The sequence below is a fragment of the Plectropomus leopardus genome, chromosome 17 (assembly GCF_026936395.1).
Source record: "Plectropomus leopardus strain MGB_pleo_1.0 chromosome 17, ASM2693639v1, whole genome shotgun sequence".
In the NCBI taxonomy this organism is placed as follows: domain Eukaryota; kingdom Metazoa; phylum Chordata; class Actinopteri; order Perciformes; family Serranidae; genus Plectropomus; species Plectropomus leopardus.
Window position 1 is genome coordinate 31,171,724 of NC_142192.1, and position 13,168 is coordinate 31,184,891.

General features: G+C 37.2%; 1 protein-coding gene across 4 annotated transcripts; it reads right to left on the bottom strand.

The window, feature by feature from the left end:
* Nucleotides 1–1,036: 1,036 nt before the first annotated feature.
* LOC121957964 (myelin-associated glycoprotein-like) lies at nucleotides 1,037–11,472 on the bottom strand. 4 transcript variants are annotated; one of them, XM_088090558.1, is made up of 12 exons: nucleotides 11,360–11,472; nucleotides 10,508–10,577; nucleotides 9,787–9,995; nucleotides 9,374–9,527; nucleotides 8,449–8,606; nucleotides 7,978–8,116; nucleotides 6,340–6,476; nucleotides 5,202–5,340; nucleotides 4,468–4,567; nucleotides 4,241–4,259; nucleotides 2,908–2,982; nucleotides 1,037–1,348 (listed from the first exon to the last, which is right to left on the bottom strand). In XM_088090558.1, the coding sequence occupies exons 2-12, from the start codon at nucleotides 10,554–10,556 to the stop codon at nucleotides 1,244–1,246; spliced, it is 1,284 nt and encodes a 427-aa protein (XP_087946684.1). In that variant the 5' UTR covers nucleotides 10,557–10,577; nucleotides 11,360–11,472; the 3' UTR covers nucleotides 1,037–1,243. The 4 variants fall into 4 exon arrangements, with proteins under 4 accessions (XP_087946684.1, XP_087946683.1, XP_042362731.2 ...); XM_088090557.1 differs by having other exon boundaries at nucleotides 2,908–2,985; XM_042506797.2 differs by having other exon boundaries at nucleotides 2,908–2,985; nucleotides 10,508–10,561; nucleotides 11,360–11,454.
* Between the last annotated feature and the right edge of the window lie 1,696 nt (nucleotides 11,473–13,168).

A 13,168-nucleotide genomic window follows, 5' to 3' on the forward strand; every position in this document is an offset into this window, starting at 1 on the left:
CACATCTGGTCTTGACCTAATAACAGATAGTCATTAGGCAAGTTTTCATTACAGATTGGTGCAAAACTTAAGTGATGTTTCTGAAATCTCAATAAAACACAATTGCGAGATGACTGCGTTTCCACTGAGTGATGTTATGCAACTAGTGCTCTAGCTATAACATTCCAAGAAGCATGATGATGGTTGTTAAAAACATTAGCAGGTTTATTTCTATTGCAGCCACCGCACTAGCCGTCATTAAATCAAGGGTGTATGTGCGAGCGAACGTGTTTCCATCAGGCATATTTTACATTTGCAGTTTCACTTTGCGCAATTTGAGGGTTAATGGAAACCTGCCTATTTTAAATTGACTTCAGTGGTGTCAGGCTGGTTGGATGTACTGCCAAATTCATAGAAATGACATTGGAGATGTCCTATGGTAAAGTGATGAACTTTCAGTTTTACAGGAAACAGCTTTAGTGGATATTCTTGCAGTCAGCATGCCATCTGTGGCGTTGTGTTTTGTGATCAAACTGTTGATAATTTTCTTTAAATAAAGACTTTTACTTTGGGTGGAGTGTTTTCATGGTGCGGTCCTAAAACTTTCACTTAAGTAAAGGATCTGAGGATTTCTTCCACCACTAACTATTTTGTATCATGAGCTCGCGTGTGTCTGTGCACCAGTAAATGACCAAACATTATGTGTCACAAAGAGATCAAAGTGGAAACGAACGAAGCAGAAGTGACATCGTCTTTTTGTGTGTCGTACAAGAAGATCTTTTGAAGCAGTTTGACTGAAGTTGTGTGGAAAATGAGGCTGTGGTGTTATCGTCAGCATAGCTCTCTATCCTCACTCTGGTTTAACCTCCTAACCACCAGTGTTACCAGCATTTACGATACTGCATGTCTCGATTTTGTTTTGTGACATAAAAAGTCACAGGCTGTAAAACCTCAAGCTTCAGAACATCCCCAAAGAGCCGAGCGGATATTTTGTTTAGAGTAGAGAAAGATTTGAGAATTATGAGGAATTAAAGAAGTCTTTATCCTCTTAAACGTCCTTATTTTTCATTTAGATGTTTATACTGAACTCAGCAACAAGAACTCCTTATTCACACGTACAGATCTTGACAATACTTCACAAATAGCAAGTAGATAAAGAATATGAAATAAACACGTTTGAACTCTCTGCACACAAAATCTTCTTATACACTGAAATTCAACACATTCATCTAGACCTCATTAATGCAAACTTTCACTCCTTCCTTCAGGTCCACTTCGATGGCGGCTGATTTCTTAAATTGGCCTGCAGGGCGATGGGATTCTCATAGTTGGGAACGTCAGCAGTGGGCATCGTTTTAGGCTGTCGAAACTTATTGGGATTAAAAAAGAAACATTAAAAAATATGAGTATTGCATAGGCAGAGCAACACACAGATACTTCTATAAACTATATACACTGTGCTTATTTAAATGTATTTAATGGCAAAAAAACCTCCAAATCAAAGGTTTCAAAGGGTTAAATGGATTATAAAACTATTATTAAATGATGATTAAAATTAACAACTAACAATACTAATAGTAATCAGTTATGTTAAGCAGTTCACCTAAATTATGAATAAGAGCCTTTTGTTTATACAAGGATTTTATTTTAAAAACCTATCTGTCTACGAAACATACTGTTTTAAGGTTTTAAAACTCTTCTTAAATAGCTGGTTCTATTGACATGGGTCCGAAGCGGTTTGAAAGGTGCTGTGCAGCACGTCATAAGTAACTAACATTGCTTCAGACACTATATGGAATCGAGGATTTCCTGGCATCTCCCGCGGGTGGAAGTAAGACATGCGAGGAAGCGAGGAAACACGATAGCATGACGAAATGCACCAGTGGACACTGTTTTCACTTCCCCATCAGGTCAGTGACACACACACACACACACACACCCACTGGGACACTTCCACACGCTGTTGTCTCCTTTGGATCTTTTCCAGAGAGTTTTGAACTCTGTCTGTTAAGCAAGCTAAAGCAGAGTTGTGTAAATGGAGCGTGTTCCCACATGTTAGAACATGCCTCAACAAGTCTGAACACGAGACACACTGTCCTGCTACATCGCCCCCTTCTTCCTGTTTCTATTCAATATATTCTCACTCCCAGCTCGTCACACATAGCCACCTTGTCGGTGGACTTTTGACATCTACATATGACGCACTATTTTTTGTTGACGTCCTGAGACGTCCTGTTAATGTATGACTGTTGTGTCTTTTTAGAATACACTTAAGTTGCAGTTTTGTTTCTCTGTGCAACAAAAGCAATTGGTTAGGTTTTAGGCAACAAAAGTTAAGTTAAGTTGGTTAAGGTTTAAAAACAAACATCATGGTTTGGCTCAACATTTGTACGGGAAGAGAACAGCGGGTTCCCTGGTGAAAATTCAGGGTTTGTTGGACCTATTCACAGCCCCTCCCATCCGCTCTCAAGGGACTTTCCAGCATTTTTATATTAAACTGATGCCATCCCAGCCCATTCTCACTCCAAACTTGTCAAATAGCACCACTTTGTCAGTGATTTCCGCACGCAAGTGTCCATTTTTGTGACGTGCATTTGTTGACATCACCGCAACAGCTGAAGGTCCTGACACAGTGGCGCCATGTGATGAGTTTGGAGTGAGGACGTGTTGGTGTAGCATACTAAAGTGAAAAGTATTATAATTTGAAGCTGTCTGCAGGCGTATTATACCGATGCAGAAGGTGACTTTTGGTCTGTCTGACACTGAAATTACTGACCAAATAGGGATATTTGAAAACTTCCGAATAAGAACCTGCTGTAAAATTAAACTCATTCTTTTACTATTCAGTTTTCTCCTGATATATTTATGTGCCCATCAGGACAACAAATATAATATTTCATTTAATAATTCTATAAGATTAGCAGGTACCTGTAGTTGGTCATAGTCAGAGGCGACACCGCAGGTCTTCAGGTCAGCATAGGTGTGCTCCCCCTTCAGCTCAATCTGCTAAATAAAATAAAATAAAGAAAAGAAAAGGTATGCAGATATATCTATATATCATAAGATGTTTCAAATAAGCATGTTCTCTGTGATACAGGATGTGAGAGCAATAGCAGACACCATGACTAAATGTTACTACTTTTTGCAGTGATGAAAAAGTGGCTTTAAAAAGAGGAAGTAAAAGGAAAGTAAACTGTGGTAATGTCACAACATATGAATGATTTACGGATGTGCAGTGAGTAAAACTGACCTCATGGTCTTCACAGTGTGACCTTGAGGCAAAGTAAACTCTTAACTGTAAAAAAAAACTAGTTGTTTCCACTTAAAAGAAGTTAGTGTCCATGATGCCTTAAATTTTAAGTTGACTGTATTATGAGAAGGAAAGTTATGGGTAATTTTTCATGATAAAAAAAACAAAACTTAATTCAGTTGTACCTAAATCGTTCAGTATAACTAAACAATTTAAGTACAATTGACTAAAGATTAAATTATGTAAGCTAAAAATATTAAGTAATACTGAATCACGATCAAGTTATTCAAAGTTAAGGATTTAAGTTCAACAGAATTAAGATTAATTTCAATAAATGAAAGAATTTTAGTTTGTTTCGAAACATTACACAATTTCCTCGACTTGTCTTCTAAAATTCACTGAACTTAAAATTAAACTAACGTTTTTGAAGTTAAGGAAAAACAGTTGTTTTTTTAATCATTGATATGCAAGGTGAAAAAAAACAAAAAAAAAAAACTTTGAGCATAGGTCACAAATGAATAAGCATGCGCACAATAGCTTTTTACCCCCATGTGTAAGTCAAGAAAAGACGCAACATGTAAAACATCTTAAGTAACTGCTGAATTTGAGTGTGATTTATTGTGCCTATTCCTAACAAATCCTGCACATGATCTCACTAGACAAACTATTTTTCACATTTATCATTTGCCTTTTCAGACATTGCACTTTTCAACTTGCATATTTGGAGGATCAGTTAGACCTAGATTGTTTATTTTGTGAATGCTGCAGGGAAGACACTCACTTTTTAGCAAGAAAAATGACGGATGACATGTTTAAAGATTAGTCACCAAACGGCTTCCTGCCTCAGTCAAAAAGAGAGAAGAAGGATGTCAGCGAGACGAGACTGTGAGTAGACCGTGACATGCAGAGGATGTCAAAACGCCTTATCAGATCTACAGTATTAGTGTTGAACAGGGAGCATTTTTCACTCCCGTCTGGCTGCCTGTCAAACTGAAAAAAAAATCCACTTACCTTCAGCCTCCTGGAGATACTTGGGAAGAGAAGAAAAACAAACACAAAAGGAATGTGAATGCCAAAACTACGAGGAAAGTTTCTTTTTGGCAGAGCAACTAATTATTGTTCAACACCCGTTTGTGTAGTTTGAAGAACATGGAGCACCTAATAATTAAACTGCAAAATCTTGATTAAAGATCATATTAAAAAAGACTGATATGACCCCCAAATAATTATATTCTTACCTCTGATATTTCCACACAACCACAACAGCAGTCAGGATATACAGCACCAACACGACTCCAAACAGAATGTAGGGAAGTAACACGACACATTCACTACCACCTGAAAAACATAGTTTAACACAACAACAATCAATTATCAAAATATTTAAAGAAAAAAACTGTTGTAATTTTAGGAATAATAATAAACATGTATGTGTTTTTCCACTTTGTAATGTTAATCAAAATCTATCTTCAACCCTTCAGTTATTTTGCAATCAGGCCCTCTTTTTCACTTTCCTTTAACTTATTGAAATGTGCTGTATGCAATATACAGAGCATTAATATGGCAGTAAACTACTAATGTAAAGACATAGTGGAGTTATGGCATTCTGAGCAGAGGATGAAGTCTCTCTTTCTCTGTTTTTTTTGCTCTGATAGATGGTGCGGTCATGCATACATATTTGCCATATACTGTACTGAAATAATGGACTTAGCTAAGAGAGAAGAAATGGCAGCAGATATCATTGGTGTCAAATACGTTAACCTTCATCAGCAGAGTCACCACCTAGTACATTCGAATTTCTGTCACTTATGAATCAGTGATCACAAGATTCACTGATTCATTGACTAGTTCCAATTAATAAGTCGCAAGCTGCAGCACTATTCTATGGAAATACGTGTACAGAGGACCGGATGAACAGTATTAGCATGTTAAAGCACTGCAGTTTTGGTTTATGTTATGACTCTTACTTTACCTGAAGTGATGTTGACCTCCAGAAACACGGGTCTGGACCTCTGAGAGCCCTTCTCATTCTGAGCTTCACACAGGTACAAGTCGCTGTCCTCCGGACGGGCCTGCAGGATCAGCATCTCTCCCTGCCCCTTCTTAGTCAGCTGTGATGAGGAGAAGTGATCAATGTTCCAGTTAAAAGATAAAATCAGGCCATTTTTTTAAGGAAAACACACATTACTGCATACTTGCATTAACACAACAGGAGATATATGTTTACAAGGACACATGACAGCTGTTTAGTTTTAGCCCGTTCTCATTCTTACGTCATCCAATGCCACCACTTTTACAGTGCAGCCAACCTTTGTGACTACACGATACGCTGGTGAACGTCGTTGAACGTGTGGCTGGGAAGAACTGTTCGTTTTGTTGTTATACACCACCGGACAATCAAGGCGGCACATTGCACGGCAGCATGATAATGTGACTGGACAGAACCGTTCATGATGTTATTAAATGCCACCGGACTGCTGGACGGCACCTGCCACGGCAGTATGATACGCCGATAGTCAGCATCACTTGATAACATAGCCAGATGGTACCTGTCACGTCTACATGATATGCCACTGGAGGGTGTCAGGTTGAATCGCTGCCACTAATGATATAATAAAAGGAGCACAAAGATCCCTATAGGGTGGGTGGGAGAAGCGGCTGATTGGTCCAACAAACCCCGGACTTTCATGAGGAAGTCTGGTGTTTGCTTCCAGTCTGAATGTAATAAAGTGGTGTATCATACAGCCTTAAAAGGTGATTTTTGTTGTCAGGATCTTCCGCCAAAATTACTGCAAAAGCGATAGTATTTGATGACTTCAGAATGAGAACGGGCTGGCAGAAATGAATCTAAAACATCTCTATCGTCTCCTAGTGGCTGGCTGCAGTTCATGTGCCACAGGACCAGGACACGAGCCATAACAAAGTTCAAACAACAGATTTGAATTTTCCCATAGAAAACTTTTGTGATTTAAGGTAGCTGTTATCATGCTGATGTACATTTGAGTGTTTTTTACTGTCTGGGTCTGGGTGAAATAAATATGTTTCCTGAAAGACCACACATGCATAAACAGTAAACAAAGACAAACCAATGAATAAAGATTTTCTATTACGTTGCCATTGTTGAATCTGAACCAGATGTAGAGGCTCACAGGTGGGTTTGCATCACTCTGGCATGTAAAGATCACCGTGCGGCCCTCAGGAACAGGAACAGGCATGTTGAGTGTTACCACGGTGGCTCTGGGAGCATCTGTTGGCAAGGAGACATGGATATCTGTGTCAAAACTTTATTGGCAAAATAAATGGCAGGTTGTCTGGATTCTCCACATCAGGGATACTAAAATTGCTTTGCCTGGGGGGCACTTTTGCAAAATTACAGGAGGACAGGGTCACAGCAACCCAATACATGTTCGGATTTTATAGCATTATAGGATTATAGGATTTTATAACATTTATAGGATTGTAGCACATTTTTAGGATTTTAGGATGTTTCTCCGATTTCAGGATGCTCTAAGGATTTTAGGACATTTTTTCAGAATTTAGGATATTTCCAGGATTTTGGGACATTTCTAGGGTTTTAAGACATTTCTAGGATTTTAGGACATTTTAAGGATTTTAGGACATTTTAAGGACTTTGGGAAATTATGACATTTGTCAGATTTCAGGATGTTACCAGGACATTAGGGGCTTAGCTCTGACCTCTAGTCTAGCAGGGGGTGTATTACTGCTTTTGTTGCTGCTTATAATTCAGTGCTGGAGAGTTGTTTTACTCCCAGACCAGGAAGAAGTAAAAATAATTTGTGTAAAAGCTCGTCTTTACAGGTTCCTCTGCCTGCAGTTACAGTAACAAAGACGTGTTGAGTCATGCTTGCAGATCCACTTCAGTGGTTTGTTACTTCCGTTAACACCAAGTAAAGACAAGTTCAGCACCTTAAACACTGTCTCGGTAAAGGAAAACTTCCATCTGGCAAAAAAAAAAAAAAAACCCTTCAGGACATGTGAGTCGAAGTCATGTTGAAACAAGTCGACTGTATTCTTAAACTACTTTGTACTGTGTCTGATACATTCAACTTAATGGGCAATAAATCAGCGTTGCTTCTTTATAATAGAGGAGGCAGGAGGGAAGAAAAAGGCGGAGAAGGAGAACAAATGAGTCAGTGAATTAAAGAATCAATCAGTCATCAATATCTGAGAGTTTCTGGATTTTTTTACTTCCGTTGATAAATGAGGAACTTTTTAGAGTTACAATGTTTCCTCCTCAAATCTTTTTGTAATCTTCTCCAAGACTCAAACTTTTTTGACTATTCCGAGAAGTTGAAATCTACGTGTAACCCCTTTTTTAACCCTCTGAAACCTCAACAACAACATGTGGGGATAAGCAATGAGCAGCTTGATAAGAAATGTCTGGAAATTGAAAGTTAGCAGAAGGTGACGAAAAAATGACCTGAAAAATTGTTTAAAAAAATAGAGAAATAAAATGAAATACCTCTTATTATTATTGTTACCATTATTATATATTTTAATTATGTTACAGCGAAAATACCCTTTTTTGTGTGTGTTTATTTTCTTGTAATTTTTTTTACTAAATTCGTGTGAAACTAGGGGTCATGTCTCATTTCAATTTAAAAGAAAACTTTAGAGAGAGAGTTTTTTTAAAAAAAAAATCCTTTCTCTTCTTTTACTTTTTATGATATTTAAAGTACGCTACTGTAGTCACTGAAACAGATCCAGACAAACACCGACTGTCTCACACAGGATGTTGAGCCTCTGAGTGGTTGCAGACGGCAGGCTGCTGCCACCTGCTGTCAGCGGGTACGAGACAGAACAGCTGATGGTCTGGTTGTTATGGTCGGCTGAGGCGATGAAGTGCACAGTGGACATCATGGTCACCTGTCAGACATTCAAGAGGAGTTTAGTGGCATCAAGCTGTAAAATTGCAACCAGCTGAAATTTCCTTTGGTGTTTATTCTTCGTCAGGTTTTTAGGGTGAGCTGAATTATCTGCAGATGTCTCCTCTTCAAAACAAAAAGACCAGGTGATTTAAAGCAGTGAAAAGACAATAAAGACAAACCAGTTTCCCTAGATGAGTATATTATATTCCATTTTTGCCAATATATCCTCTAAATTCTGTATACTTGACCTTTAAATACAATACTTGAGTTGCTTAAATGTTTGTAGTAAAGTGTGTCCACCAAAAAATCAATGAATAATCGAGTCCTTACCTGATCTGTGATAGTACGCTCTTGCCTGGAGTCGTCTCGGGGGTACCAGGTGATGGAGGGGGGCAGGATGGAGCAGGGAAGTGGGACTACACAATGCAGGGTCACCCGGTCTCCCTCTGACAACGGACTCTTAGAAATCAGCCGGGGAGGAGGCAGCTCTGTCCGGGAGGAACCAAAGATAACAAAGATCTGTCCAACTGCTGAATGTGAGTCCAAAATGCACACTATTATAGCTCTGGGTTGGTCATCAACCATCCTAATAAATATATATGGAGGTGATCGTGCATTTGGTCGTGGGTGTGCATAGGTATGTCTTGCAAACTACTGAAATACTGGACCAATCAACATCACATTTTGTGTGCACATGTGTGACTCTGTTCTCAAAGACACTTCCTAGTTGCTGTGATCCATAATTGTTAAAGAAAAACCTCCTCTCTCATCTTAACTGACTTATAGGGGCTTCAAATATTTGTGAAATCTGCTCAGCTGAAAATAGCAAGCGTCTGTTGGATTCCACCTTTGTTGAGGCTCAAAAAAAAGACTGTCTATCCGTAGAAAAGTTTGATTTTTTTCCGTCCTTTGTGTCGGGACACATCAGGACAGGACACATCAGGAGCGTTTCAGAAGAGGAGTGTTTAAGCTGACCAAGTGTGTAGATTTTGCGAATCTGCCTTGATATTTGCACCAGTGAGTAAATAAGTAAGTAAACCATGTAATTAAATGTAGAGTTAAATTTCTCTTTTTGTGACTTTTAATTGTGTGCAGTTAAATGTTGTTTAATTGTGTCACCAAACACCTAAATACTCACAGTAGAAGACTAAGATTTAGTGATAAATAACAAGGTTGAATATTTGCACATTAAATTCAACAGAACGACCATTTTCAGTCACAGTTTCCCAGTGTCTCTGATCACCTTTATTCATACCTGGTTGGACGCTAATGTTGACTCCATCAGAAAAAGTGAACTTAATGTGGTTTAAACACTCCAGCCTGAAGAAGTACATGTCGTTGAAGTTCTTTGGGAAAACACGGAACAATGTTGTGCAGTTCTTCTTCAGTATGTCTCCGACTATTTGCCCCTAAAAGTACAAAACTATTTTAAACATGTTTTTTTTTTTTTGTTTAACAATTTGTTAAACAATAATTAACAGTTGCACACAACTGAACTAAAAATGTGAGTGATGCTGTCATACACATGTAATCTGTGCAAAAACAGCACTGATGTTTGATTCTGTTGTTAGAAAATGAATTGTTTTCATGCCAGCAATTTGTAGCCTGACAGGTGAAAGTCAACTTCAGTGGCGTTCATGAGTTTTGTCACTGAAAGAGACGACTTACTTGTAGCATGTTAGAGCTAGGATTGCGTGCATTGAGGACATAACGACCGCCAATGCTTCCTCTCCTCCAAATACCACCATCCGAACAGTTTACAAAGTTTGCTTCCTCATTGTTGGGGATCTCAAAACGACAAGGGACTGTGACGCAGGAGTCAGCGATGCCCATGATGCTTCGGGGCAGCGTCACACCCCAGGTGTTACAAGATACACCTGTAGGAGCAAAATGCGAGACTTTAAATACCTATTAAACTCAATTTCAGGTTCATACTTGTATTTAGAGCTTCTACTAGAACATATTTATATATTTAATATAATACATTTAATGTTCAAAAAACACTTGATTTCTTTTCATACTCTCTGCCGTACTGTTTCACAGGGATTACTTTTACAAACGTTTACTTCATTATTTGACATTTTGCCCATATTTAACATGAACATCCAGCACTGTAACATATAAACACACACACACACACACACACACACACACACACGTATATGACAGAAAATAAGGAAAAGCACAATTTTTCCTCTTTTAAACAGATTTATGTTGACAAAGCAACAGCAAAGTATTACCTGCCACCATTTATTCTCCTTGACATTTATTCAACTTAATTAGTCTTTAATACTGAACTTTCTGGAACTAAGAGGGAAATTTTGATTTGAAAATAAAAAAACAAACAAACAATAGGACTCTTTACATTTGTAATGAGGGAACTACTGACCTTGCATCAGAGTGATGAGCAAAGTGACAACTGCCAGAACAACATCCATCACAGCTGGATGAAAACAAGTCTAAATTCAACAAGAACAATCGAACATTTTACCAAAAAAATAAATAAATAAAAGTTAAATTAAAAACAAACAAACAAACAAATAACAACAAATATAGCTCTATGATAAAAAGAAATACTCAGACATTTTTTAAACCCTTTGAAACATGAAGCTGCTTGCAGACACCTTTTACATGCATTTAAGCCTTTGAACCCTGAGCAAATTGGTGCAGTTTCTTTCAAAAAACATTTAAAAAAGGCAATGAGCAGCTTGGTAAGAAATGTTCCAAAAATAGCAAGGAATTTGTGGATTAAGAAAATTAGAAAAAGCTAGGGAAAAACTATATTGATAATTATTATAATTGCAAATTTGAAATGTAACAGAATTGTTATCACTTCAGTTGTCATGAGCACTTTTTCAGGCCACTCCCTTGTTTGTTTGATTTTTAAAGTTTCTTTTTAATTTCAAAAATATATTTATTTTTTTGTCAGGTAATTAGATTTTTTTTCTATTGTTTTTTTCTAATTTCTTGCTTGTTTTCTTGTAATTTCTTCATTCAGGGCCCAAAGGGTTAATGTAACATATAACAAAATACTTCAAATAAAGCCAATGCAAACATCAAAATGTGATATTGAAGTCATACTGAGATTTTAAAAAGAGGAAGAAGAACTGACTCAAACAGGTTACAGTTAGAAATGACTAAAGTTACACAAGTGATTTCACAAAACAAATTAGCATTTTTTCCTCATGTAAATACATTACCGATTTTAGGAAAAAAACACATTTATAATCTGTATCTTTACCTGTCGAGAGATGACGAGCTGTTCATCCAAACTTCTGCAGAATGTGTTTGTGCAGTGAAAGAGGAATGAATATCTAAAACAGGAACTTAGTCATTATGTTATTTGGGTTTTTTATGCGTCCGTGGTGAAATCTTCACTGTGTGTGTCACGTTAGAGAAATAATACGTTTATTAGTCAATAATCAGACAGCACACAGCATTAAAGTAAATATATTTCAAAGCATAAGTTTACCCAAATTACAAAAAGATGTATTTTCTAATTTACCTTTCCAGGATTCTCACCATACGGAAAGTCTTCTTGACTGACTTAATCAAACCTAACTGCTCTTGTCGTACAGAAGTATATTTTTCTTTGAATTTCTTTTTTGCTTTTCTTGTGCACGCATTAAAAAAAAATATTCAGCAGGGCTTGAAAATGTGGAAGAATCACAATAAAGCAACTTTACTTTCTGACACCAGAGAGCAGCACAGGAGAATACACACACATACACACACACACACACACACACACACACGTTTGAGCCACCAGAGTGCAGCCTTGGAGACATAATGACTGCTGGAAATCATGCGTGCACATACCTAATCCTAAGCTAACGTCTGTTCCTAAATAGGGTTAAAAACACTTTACACACAGGTCTAAACAAAAGGTCACTGGCCAAAATGATGTTGTTTTGTTTTGTTTTGTTTTAAACTGTTACAGCTCTGTGCAACTTTTGTTTATATGGACTAAGAGGCCCTTGCATGTCTGTACTGCAACATTTTTTGATTAAGGAGAACATCAAGTATTCGGTATCCATGATCTCATAAGCTGAATATCAAAGACATGCACACATATGAAGTGTAAAAAAGGGAAACATTTATTAAATACAATTTTAGCATCCTTCCTAATTTAAAAAAAAAATCCTGACCTTAAATCACTGATGAAAGTTTGATTTTTTCATGCAATCTAAAAATGTTAAACTTTCACTGTTAGAAACTTGTCCAAAGTATGTCCATGTCAAATTTCAAGACCTTAGAGTGCATCATTGTAAAACGTGCACTAAAAATATTTTTTGAAAAGGCATAAAATGTTAATGAATAAATAAACAAATACACAAACAAATAAACAAACACATAACTAAATGCATTCAAATATCTCATTGGTGTTTGTGGAAATCTGAATGTTTTTTTGTTGAATGACTTTTCATGTAGTGATGACATTACTTTCACGACCTCTTTGCCACATCAGGAGGTCGTGAGCCCTGTTTACAGAAACGTGATTGGCCCAGGGGGACACAAAAAACAGGAAGTGGTTGCACACATTTCTCAGAGGCAGAGTAAAGTAAGAAGTAAGAAAACATCAAAATGGTTATGAAAACACAGAAGGAGAACAACCAGCGCCTTACTGATGGGTGCAATGACTCTTTTGTTTTCCTGAGGCGAAAAATACAAAGTGGTTGTAGTTTGGGTTTCACGTTGTGCAAAGAAGGGCTTGTTATTCATTCATTTTTCATAGAAACATCCAGGATCTTATCTGCATTTATCCTGAATAAATGGGTGACAAATAGCCAAATATCTACTTTGAAAGTAATATTTATAAAGCAAAAACATGAACTATTACCATGTATTTGTCTTTTAAAAAAAACAACAAACAAAAAAAAATTTTAAATCCAGAGTTGCTTCAACAGCTTAGCTGCTCTTTTGTGGCTTCTTTCTTCTTTTTCTACTTCTTCTTCTTCTTCCTTTTTTACCCCCTCTTTACTTTCTATTACCGGAAGCCTGCTGTGACTCTGTTTATCATAAACAGCAATGATCATTTTATGATGTGTGG

Bases quoted from the DNA above. Each gene is read 5' to 3' on its own strand.
- LOC121957964 (XM_088090557.1), bottom strand. From the start codon at position 10,556: ATGGATGTTGTTCTGGCAGTTGTCACTTTGCTCATCACTCTGATGCAA. The intron at 9,528-9,786 runs GTAAGTCGTCTC...TTGTACTTTTAG, and splicing joins CTAGCTCTAACATGCTACAA to GGGCAAATAGTCGGAGACAT. The intron at 6,477-7,977 runs GTGAGACAGTCG...CCTTGCCAACAG, and splicing joins TCAGAGGCTCAACATCCTGT to ATGCTCCCAGAGCCACCGTG.